The sequence below is a fragment of the Fulmarus glacialis genome, unplaced genomic scaffold, assembly GCF_000690835.1.
Source record: "Fulmarus glacialis isolate BGI_N327 unplaced genomic scaffold, ASM69083v1 scaffold25892, whole genome shotgun sequence".
Lineage (NCBI taxonomy): Eukaryota > Metazoa > Chordata > Aves > Procellariiformes > Procellariidae > Fulmarus > Fulmarus glacialis.
Window position 1 is genome coordinate 8,334 of NW_009198910.1, and position 10,818 is coordinate 19,151.

At 51.7% G+C, this 10,818-nt stretch overlaps 1 protein-coding gene across 1 annotated transcript in view; it reads right to left on the reverse strand.

The window, feature by feature from the left end:
- The window catches only part of GATAD2B (GATA zinc finger domain containing 2B), a 15,243-nt gene extending 7,946 nt beyond the window's left edge, over nucleotides 1–7,297 (reverse strand). The window contains exons 1-4 of the mRNA XM_009573074.1: nucleotides 6,969–7,297; nucleotides 1,374–1,503; nucleotides 988–1,119; nucleotides 502–633 (exon numbers count right to left, since the gene is read on the reverse strand). Coding sequence (XP_009571369.1) covers nucleotides 502–633; nucleotides 988–1,119; nucleotides 1,374–1,503; nucleotides 6,969–7,297 — 723 coding nt within the window. The remainder of the gene's footprint in view (nucleotides 1–501; nucleotides 634–987; nucleotides 1,120–1,373; nucleotides 1,504–6,968) is intronic.
- Nucleotides 7,298–10,818: the final 3,521 nt, after the last annotated feature.

Genomic DNA, 10,818 nt, shown 5'->3' on the forward strand with positions numbered 1-10,818 from the left:
GGTCAGCTCTGCTGACCGGCCACTCCTGCAGGTTCGTGCAAATGAACCGTTTTCTCCCTGCAGCCCTAGAACTTGCATTACCAAGCAGCAGACAACTTGCTTCAGGGCCACCACATCTGAATTCAGCTCCTTCCACCTCACACGACCCGAATCGTGGGCTGGACTAACCTCCAGACCTCCCTGCTGCAAAATCTGCCACTTCTGAATCAGTAGAGCACTCCCCAGACCTCCCCACGCACATCATGCAACGGGCCAAGAGCTGGGACAGGCATGAAATGTTATGGGGATGGTTCGGTCTCCGCTGATCAGCTTCAAAGAGAGAACTTCCCAGACCAACTGTGGGACACCCGACTGTTCTGCAGACGGTGCTGAGAACTGCAAGCATTTATCTGCCTCTTGGAAAAAGCATCTCGGTCAGGCAGAGACAAACATGCAGCGTTGCGTATGCACCAGGCAAAATTATAGTCTTTTGCACAGAAAATGGGTGTCAGGAAGGCTCACCTGTAATGTCCTTAAGTTCTGAGGCTCAACCCCCTGAGCTCCAGGCCTGGAGGGAAGCTTGGACAGTCCCTGCTGTCCCACGTGAGCAGGAGATGGCTGGACAATAGACGCCGCATTCTGGACAACTGGAGTCTAGATTGAGAGAAAATGAGAACCGGCATCAGTGCATGGTGCTTGGAAAGGAAATCCATCGACAGACCTGACGTGGACCAAGCCTCATCGATGCTACATCAAATACTAATACTTCAGAGCTGCAGAGATTTATCTTCTCAGCTGGCCCTGAGGGCAGCATGCTAGGCAGGATGGGCTGTGGATTTGCTACAGACACACTTTGGTAAGAAATATCACACAGGAGGACAAACACGGAGTTACGGAAGGTCCAAGAGCAGAGCAAGTCTTTGCGTTTGCCCGCTAACAGGCTTCTGCGAGACCAAGCACCTTCCCCTTATCCCACCCAGCCCCAAACGATGCTGCTCAGAGGTTCACCTTCTGTACCACATTCTCCTTTTGCAGCTGACTTTGCCTCAGTTTCTTCAGCAACACAAGCCTGGCCTCCTCCAGCCGTAGCTCATCCCGAAGCTGCTTGATCAGCTGCTGTCGCTCCTCTATGCTTTTACCCTACCAAAAGGCAGAAAATCAGTCAAAACTCAAACAGCTGAAACCTGCCGTGGTGGCATGAGGAAGCTTTTATACAAGCAAGAATTTGTACCATGGATAACCAAGGATGCGAGAGCTGGATCATTACGCCCAGAAGTTACCGTGTTGCTCAGAAACCCCCTTAGCTCCCAAATCCTTCAGAAAAGTATAAACCCCCTGCAGCAGAACGGCTCTGCACTGGAGCCACCGCGCAGGACAGCCGAGAAACCCCTTACCTTAAACATTTCAAGATTCGCTGCCTTAAGTCTTTCCTCCATACGAGAGCTGGAACGGGGACTGGATGCCTCATTATCGGAGAGGACAATTATATCTGGCGAAGGGGTTAATCGTCCCCTGTCCTGGTCACTGCGTAACAGAAGGGAGGAGGAGAAAAAAAAAAAAAAAAAAAAAAAGACTGAGCCACAACACCGAGACATCGGCAGCAAATCTGGGAGCAGGACAACCCTCCCCTCCACCACGGATGTGAACCGGAGCTCGGCACTGCTCTCCACGGAACACCAGCGGACTGCCGGCTTTAGGACAGAAGCATCCTCCGCTCGCAGGAGGGAAACGACTCGTTCAAAAACGTTTTCTTCACCAGGGTGAAAGGTGGGTTGTTTTAAGCGCAAGGTAAGCAAACACGTGATGCAAATCCTATCTGCGAGAGGAGCAGTCGGGTGTTAATAATGAGCCATATAGTAACTAAATAGAGAGACACAACCGTAGCCAGGTGCTGAGATGAGAGGGAACAGGGGTAGATACTCTGGCCTGGTATTGTTCATACTTACTCAGGAAGATCACCACGGTGCTGGAGATGAGAACGGGCTAACTCCCCCAGTTAACAGAAATGTAAATACTCTAAGCCTATCTCAATACAAATCTATTTTAAAAGGTCACTCCATAAAGGAAAATCTGAATAAATACCCTGCGTAGAGTCAAAAGATCCAATTGAACCGTGACCTAGAAATCAGTAAACGAAAGGAGCAGCAACGACAACAGCCCATCACTGGGGGGAAAAAAAAAAAGAAAGAAAAAAAAAAAAATCAATGCTATAATCCAGCAGTATCCAAGCACTGCACTGTTCATGGTGGCATCGTTCAGAGTAAGGAGACACTAATAAAAGCCCTTTGCTATCACCAATTTAATGTAATGGTGCTTGGAGAGCCTTGGAAAAATGCTAAATAGTCCAGTGCGAAGCAGCACGAGAACCGGGGTTATAAAGGTGCCGGGCGTGCTGCCACCGAGGCAGACAGACTTATCGCTCTCGGACTCACTGGAAGGTCTTTGGTGTCAGGCTGCGGGTGGGGAGGAGATGCACAGATTATCTTATCCGAAACTTCTAGCTTTGAACACCCAGGAGGAAGCATGGAGCCGAATCCCAGCTCCCAGGCTCGGCCGCTCCGAGGATGGTGGGTCCGGAGAGGATGCTCGGAGCAGGACACCGGCTCGCAGGGGGTTTTGCCTTTGGCAGCTTCATCTCCCAAACGTTACAGCCGCTCTCGTGGGCATTTCAAAGCACCAGAGCTGCGTAGCTGCCCCCTTCTCCAGCCGTTGCACATCCACTGCAAACCCCATCGACCATGGAGTTTGCAAGCCGCTCTTCAGCTGGAGAAATGCCCCCAACAGCGCGGCTCCAAACCATCAGGAAAAAAAAAAAAAAGAAGAAATCAAAGCCATGAAAGCTCTTGGCTGAGCCCAAAAGCGCTGGGACACGGCTCTGCGTGGTATTTGTGGGTGCATTATTTCAGAGCCCTCAATAACCTCTTTGTGGGCCACCACACACTTAAGGCATCATATGAACGCGGTATCTGCTGATCAATAGATATCCTGTTCTTGCGGATCTCCTTTCAGCACCCCACGGACACTGTGTGTGGGACCCAAACCAGGGGTTTTCCAGCTGCTGCTCCCTCTCCGGAGCAGAGGAGGGGGTTTCTCAGGTCGCCGGTGGCAGGAGGGTTTCCAGCTGGGGTTAAGTTTGTGGTCTGTCCCAGCAGCGCGGTCAACAGAGAAGGTCCAGAGCATCCTATCGAGATAAAGTCAGCCCGAGCCACTCTAGGCAAACCACCCTGCATCCGAGGAGTTTTATATTTAGCTGGCCAAGCGCAAGAGCTGCTTTTGCATGAGCCTTCAACAGCTCTTGAGCGGCCCATCACCCTCCCACGGCATTTTATCTGGCTTCTGCTGTGAGCTACCCAAGGTGCCTATTTCCAAACTATCCGTTAGGGCGTGCCTATACACGAAACCGCTCAGGAATAAACATGTCCTCACAACGAAGCAGGTATCCCGGGTCAGCTCCCAGCCACCATTCCCCAGAGTTTCAAATGTCAACAAATACTGTGATGACCACGTGTTTGGATAGGAGGCTCTGTGGTATGCACAGGATCGCACGTCAAAAATAACAACGCATCAGGCTTCAGCTGAGGGTCCCTTCCCCCAGCAGCATCAGGGCCGCTCGCACAGATCCTGCAGGCACCAAAACCAGGTCCCTTATTTTGCTGCAAGCCTCCGGATGCGCTTGCTTGGAGTAACTGCATCCCAAACTATCGGACCAGAGAGACTGAAGGCAATCAAGCATTAAGCACAACAGCTTTTCTTGCTCCTCTTGCATCCTCGGCCACATCTCGGGCACACCCGGAGTAATAAAGCATCGGATTTTGGTTCAGGATTTTCCTAAACGCGGGCTGTCATTATGGCTGCTGGTGATTATTTTGCACAAGCATCCAGATACATCCAGGCTGTTTTATTTACATTCCATCGAGGGGAAAAAAGCAAAGCCAGCGTCAAAGCCAGACAGGGGAAAACAGGGCCATCTGCAAAGAATTGCTGAATACGTCAGGGTTGTTTTATTTACTTTTGTCAAGGCAAGAGCATAATTACAACAAAACTACTGGAAGAAGAGCAATGCCGACAGCGCAGGAGGCAGGCAGAGGTGAGAAGACGTGGAGCACATTCCCAAGCAAACTCCAGCTTAGTGACCCCTTATCAGCTGGTTAGGAAAATTAAACACCCCCAGCCTTATTTCTCTTGCTAGAGACATTTTTCACACTCAATTATTTCAAAACTTGTAGCAGAATTTTTCTACCTTTTTTTAGGGCTGATTTCTTTTCAATCACAGTTAGTGATTCCAGTGTCCGTGGATTCCCCACGTCTTGCACAACATTCAAGCAACTCAGCTGAGCACGCGGCCCTCAGCAGTGCCCGACACTCGCCCGCCAGCTCTTCGGGGAGAAGACGCCCTGCACAGTAACTTACCCAGAGCCATGGTTATTCCTACAGCATTTAACACCTCGAGAGCTTAAACCCATTTGCCAAGTGGCTGAGTATCAGCCGTGTTGTCTCACCCACAGGGCTTTTTGGGAGAACTGCACTTTTCAGAGGTGCAACACCCCGATGACGCACTCGGAGCAGGACACAAGTAAACCCCGAGCACCTACAAAGGGTGTTGCTTGCACCCGAATGCTCCCACGAGCGCAGATAAACCCCCGTGGTAGACAATAATAATGTCTCTGCCCCATCGCATGCAGTTCTTCAGATTTTACGGGAAGCTAAACCAGTGGCAGAGGTGACCGGGCAGATTTAAGCCACATATATTGTCGTTAAAGAAAAATAATCCACATGGTTTTCTTCTTCCCACCTCCAGCATTCCACGTCTGTTCACCACTTCTGATGCTCTGGCAAGCCAGGGTGTAACAGATAAGAAAGTGCCTATGAAGGCATTAATCTTTATAATATTTACTATACTGACAGCACCCAGAAGGGGCTTGAAGCATTGAGATCCCCTGCCTTCAAATCCCCCATCCATCACCTGTGGGGACAGGAGCCCCCCAGAAGCACAGGCAGCACCCCCTCGTTATCCAAAAGCTACCACCAACACGAAAAGACCCCGATATGATGCATCAACGAAGACAAACAACCCCCGGTTTTGCTGAATCACGATCCCAGTTCCTCGATGAACAGGGAGAGCGAGAACAGACAACGCTGGCAACACGCACCCCGTCACGAAGAGGGCTCACCCCGCCCTCGGACCTTCCTGCCGAAGCAGCCAAACTTCCCATACGTCCAGACGCAAAGATGTACTCAACCCGTTGGGACACCAGCATCTATCTCCAGGCCCACGAATGCAGCTCCTGTCGTTGCAGACTGCAGCTTCGCACAGGAATCACCACCCGCCTCCTTCAAACACGCTTCAACCGCAGATACCTGGTTCCTGAGCAACATTGCAGGCACCAAGAAAACATAGAATCGTAGAATGGTTTGGGGTGGAAGGGACCTTTAAAGGTCATCTAGTCCAACCCCCTGCCATGGGCAGGGACATCTTCAACTAGATCAGGTTGCTCAGAGCCCCGTCCAGCCTGACCTTGGATGTCCCCAGGGATGGGGACACCTCTCTGGGCAACCTGTGCCAGTGTTTCACCACCCTCATTGTAAAAAACGTCTTCCTTGTATCTAGTCTGAATCTCCCTTCTTTTAGTTTAAAACTATTACTTCTTGTCCTATCGCTACCAAAAAGTCTGTCCCCATCTTTCTTATAAGTACTGAAAGGCCGCAGTAAGGGCTCCCCGGAGCCTTCTCTTCCCCAGGCTGAACAACTCCAACTCTCCCAGCCTTTTCTCATAGCAGAGCTGTTCCATCCCTTGGATCATTTTTGTGGCCTCCTCTGGCCCCGCTCCAACAGGTCCATGTCTTTCCCGTGCTGAGGACCCCCGAGCTGGACGCAGCGCCCCGGGGGGGTCTCACCAGAGCGGAGCAGAGGGGGAGGACCCCTCCCTCGCCCTGCTGGCCACGCTGCTGGTGATGCAGCCCGGGAGACGGTCGGCTTTCTGGGCTGCCAGCGCACATTGCCGGCTCACATCCAGTTTTTCACCAAGCAAAACATCACGGAAAGGTCTCAGCACTTTGCACCTACTTAAAACAGGACTCCTCCGCTCTGCTCCTCAGCCTCTTAGCCAAGCCCGCGCTGGTTCGGTACCCAAATCAAGCCAAAAATCAAAATCGTTAACATTTGTTTCCTTCTCCCTCCCAAGAAAGCTGAAATAAGAACAGAGGCGGGATGCACCGGTGCTGCGCGGCACAAGGGACGGGCTCTCATGTGTGACCTTCCAACTCCCCCGCGCAGAACCTGGCTGCAGATGTTGGCTGCGGAAATTGAGTTGCCGGAGTTCACCGATGATAAAAATCAGGTGTGTGCGCGCGCTACACATACGGAGAGCGTGAAGAACGCCAAAGCTTCTCCTGGAAAACAGACACAACTCACCAGCACTCGATCGCTCAGGCAACTGCTTCTCATGAGCAGTCTCGGGCTCAGCAAAACATTTACTTCTTCCTCACAGAGGCACTAGCCTGACCAGGGTCAGGTTTGAGAGCGACTGTCCGCGCCACTTGCATCAGATCTGGCCTCCAGCTAAATAAAGGACTTCTGCTGACACTTTTGTAGGTGCTAATAAAAAGCCCTGGCTGGAGGGGAAGCCCTCCTCCTTCGCGCGCACCGGCAGGGTCTGCTCCGCCAGCCACCCAATGGTTGTAGCTTATAATACTAAACGTATGGATGGAGGAAGAAACAAAATCCATCTGGTTTTGGGGTGGAATAAGAAGGGCAGCAGAAGCAAAAACAATGAAAGAATAGTGCTGAATGCCTTCCAGAGAAACTCTACTGGGAGAGCAAGCTCCGCTCCTCGGCGTTCAGCCAAAGGGACCTCGCAGACACCGGGAAGACTCCCCCAGGCCCCCAGGACCGCAAAACGTCGATTTAATTTCTGACTTGGGTTCTCACATCTGGCAGAGCACAGGATTAACAACAGGCAAGCTACAGACTCTAGTCATTTGGCACCTACCTTCTCCTTGCACTCATATCCACCGGCTCATCGTTAATGTTTTCCTTCCCCGGCCTCCCTGCAGTCCTGCCATCCCCATGGGGCCTAAGGCTCCCATTCAGCTTTTCTTCATAGACTTTCACACCATCCTGTTTCACCGGGAGCTCGTGGGGCACCTCAATGCCCGAGAGGTCTTTCCTCTTCAGCAGTGCCAGCATCTTCAGGCGCTCCATCGCCTCATGTCCTTCCATTTTCAATCTCTTTGCCAGGACATCATCCCGATCGTCTGCTTGATCCAAGCTCCGTTTCAAGAGGTTCAGGCGCAGAGCATCTTCCGTCATTCTGTCCATCCTGCGGGACAGAGGTTGACATAAGGACACAATCAGTAATACAGCAAACAGAAAACGGCTGCGGCAGACCCGGCTTAACTCCCCCGGGGCCGGCGGGGACCTCCGAGCCCAGCCTCCCGCCTCGGGGAGCACCGACCTCCCACGCGCCTGCATGCGGTGACCTGCCGGCAGCAGTGCTGCACGCTTTTAGTCCCAATCCTAAACCAGCCAGGCGGGGAGTTTCCCAAGCAGAAGGAACCGCAAGCACCTGAAGGGCGAGAGCACCCCAAAACCCTTGAGAACGAGGGCACAATCCCTCCTTCAGCATTAACACACCGCCGTCTGCGACTTGACAAGATTTACTAGAAAAGGGAGCCGGAAAACACTCGAGTCGTCCAGGGACACAATGAGGGCAGCTCCTTCTCGCACTACGTGTGCCCAGCCTTAGTTTTTGTCAGGCTTCATTCGCAGGCTTCATGCCATGGACTTCTGGTTTTTTGAGGGGACCCGAGGCGTGCTTTGAGTCCCCTGCTATCGGTATGAATGCCACGGCACGCCAGGTTTGGTAGCAAGCTTCCAAAATACAGAAAATCCCCTACCATGCGGTTTTTCCAACTCGCTCTCGGGCGAAGCTGCCCTGTTAGTCGGCGAGGAATGCGAGGCGCCTTCTCACTCAAAGGATGAAGGCACACACAAGAGCATCTCCACCCACGCTCGCTCTCCATCTTCCCCGGCCGACCGCCTGCCTCTCCTCCAGGTGCAAAAATGCCCCGTGGCAAACAGATGCAGCAAAAAAAATGGGGAAGGAGCCGCAGAGCCCATCCCAACCCCATCTCTCTGCTCCCAGGCTGATAAGAAACTAGCTACAACAAAAAAAAGCCGAGGGAGCTCCACCTGAAAACAAGGAAAGACCAGCTCGGTGAGGTCTTTACCTACCAACGTGCAGACCAGGGCTGGGGACGATGACAAAAAAACAGGGAATAAGTCAGAATTAAGACGTGACTGTCTCAAGAACGCCAATAAGTTTTTTCGCTCTGCACGCCAGCAGCTCGCAGGGGCTCGTTAATAAGGTCTGCGTGCTCCGAGCTGAAAGACGAGGCCAAAGCAGCCGAATCTCGGGCACCTCTGCTCCTCCACGCTTGCTTCAGGTGGAGCTTCCTAAACTTGGCTCCAAGTCACTCACGAGATAAAGCTTCGCTGAGCCAAATTTCTGCCAGGAAAATGTTGTTCTGGCTCAGTTCTAAATCCCCTATAATTACACATCTTCCGAAGTACAGCTGTCACACAAGTTCAACTACAGCATCAATATGGTTTCAAGGGTACGAGCCGTGCTAGAGAAACCTTACTCTTAAAAAAAGGGGCGCAGTCATGGCAGGCAGCAAGAAAACAAATGCAAATCTGGAATGCAATAGAAAAAAGTCCGACCAAGCCTCTGGCACAGCCCGATCTCAAAGAGGCTGCCGTATTCAGGGCGAGCACCTCAGACTTCTTTCTACTTGACAGTCTAGTCTCTCTGCAGGAAAATGCACGTCTACTGCAACCAAATATAGAAAGGCAAGCACGGGCAAGCCAAGGAAGACACATAAAATGCTGCTCTCCACCCCCATCCCTAAGAAGTGACCCCAGGTTAAATTGAAGCTGTGAGTGGCGGTGGGTTATTTAAGACACCATGGGATAGAGAGAAGCCTCACCGCACCCAGCGCTGCGGTCTGGATCCGGCTGCTGGGAAAGCGCCGAGCTCCAATTAACTCAGCCATGAAAGGGCCTCCACGGCTGCTTCCTCCACTTCATACTCTTGGGAGATAAAAGAAAGCGAGGAGGAGGAGGGAGAAGTCCAGATACCTGGCAGACAAAGGCTGACGCACGGGGAGGGCGCACAGGCACTTTTTAACGAGCCGTCGCTTCAGCGTTTGCTTGAGGACACGTTAAAAAAGCATCCCTAGAGAGGGGTACCCACCCACGGTGCGGTCAAGTCATCCTGCAGGTTCTTCCCTACTGGGAAGCCGCTTCGTCCCTATGAAACGAGCTCCACATTGATATGTAAGCTGAATATATCGCTTAAAAAAAAAAAAAACCCAAAACAACACACACCGAGAACAGGAGAGCTGATGCCACCTTGACTGATAAGCAATCTGAAGCAATTTCACCGAATTATGTCTTGGTACTCAAAAACCTTGCACTGCTTCACGCACGTGGATATTTCACGTCATGTGTTCTGACGCCAAGACAAATGCAGCTGTAGTATTGCTGGCAAGCAGAAAAATAAAACAATACCAGAGCGCACAAAGGAGGCTCAGGCTTCCTGAGTGCACAGTGGTTGTCTTCTGGCCTTCAGAAGGGTAGTGAGATGTACCTGCACAAGGAAAACCACCAGAACGTCGTAAAAATTTACCCGTTTTAAAAAATATGAAAGGTGACATCTGCATCGAAAGGTGCCACATCCAGCAAACCTGGCACGGACAAAAAAAAGCAACGTACCCAAAGGGAGAGTTGCTGGGCTCTGATGAAGTTTCAGATCGAGCCATACCCCTTCGCAGGCAGTCATTTAAGCAAGCTAAAGCACCGCCACGATACGTGAGTGTTCCTTTAAAGACCCACGGCAGCTGCTGTCCCTTTGAACTGTTACATGGGAAAAGAGAAGGTCTCCTTCTGCCTCCCTTTCCCTGCAGAAAGCCCAGAGATCTACCGGTCCCATCACCAAAGTGGGTTTTTGGGTGTCCCTCACCTACGTGGACACGTCTTGCTCCATCGCGAGAGCGGTACCACGTCGCCGAGCATCACAGCATCCCTGTGATTTTCCAGCTTTGCCGTCACCCGCAACACAGAGCTGGAGGATGAGCAGTTTGTCTTTTGGAAAGTTATGGAAACGGCGTCTCGGGACGCAGAAGAGGAAGGCACCGGGTAGGAAATCAAGATCTGGGCTGACAAACACCGAGGAAACAACGCACCAGCCTCCAGAACTCGACGGCCACCAGCCAGCGGGATTTCGGCAGCATCATTTAGCACATCCACTTGCTGCAGGAGGGAAGGACTGAGCAGACCGTGAATGAAACCCCTGCTTGCAGAGACGCGAGTAGACGGTATCTGAAGGGTTTCAAAATGCCCTCCCCTTTAACGTAAGTGGCTTCGGTACTAGAAACAAATCAAAAGCACTGTTATCAGAAACAGGTACCACAACTATTTAATCCTTTCAAGAGGAGGCTTTCCAGGCTTGGTAAGGAGCACACGCTTTCAGCCAGATTCAATAAAAATTAAATTAGGCTTCAGATTCTTTATTGAATGGGGCCCTTCAGCGTTAACACTCAGCTGCGAGGAGGGGGAGGGGGAGAGGAAAAACTGCAGCTTTACTGGGAGCCCTGGGAATTTCCAGAGCACCTCGACTGCAGAACTGGGCAAGCCAGGGGAGAGCACTCGACTTCATCCAAAAATTAGCAGAAAAGAGCAGGAATTCTTTCAACCGTGGGCTATTCAACGAGTCTGAAGGTCAGACAGTCAGGAACTTCAGTACTGGCCCAGCTCTGTGTCACAGTAACCCAAACGAA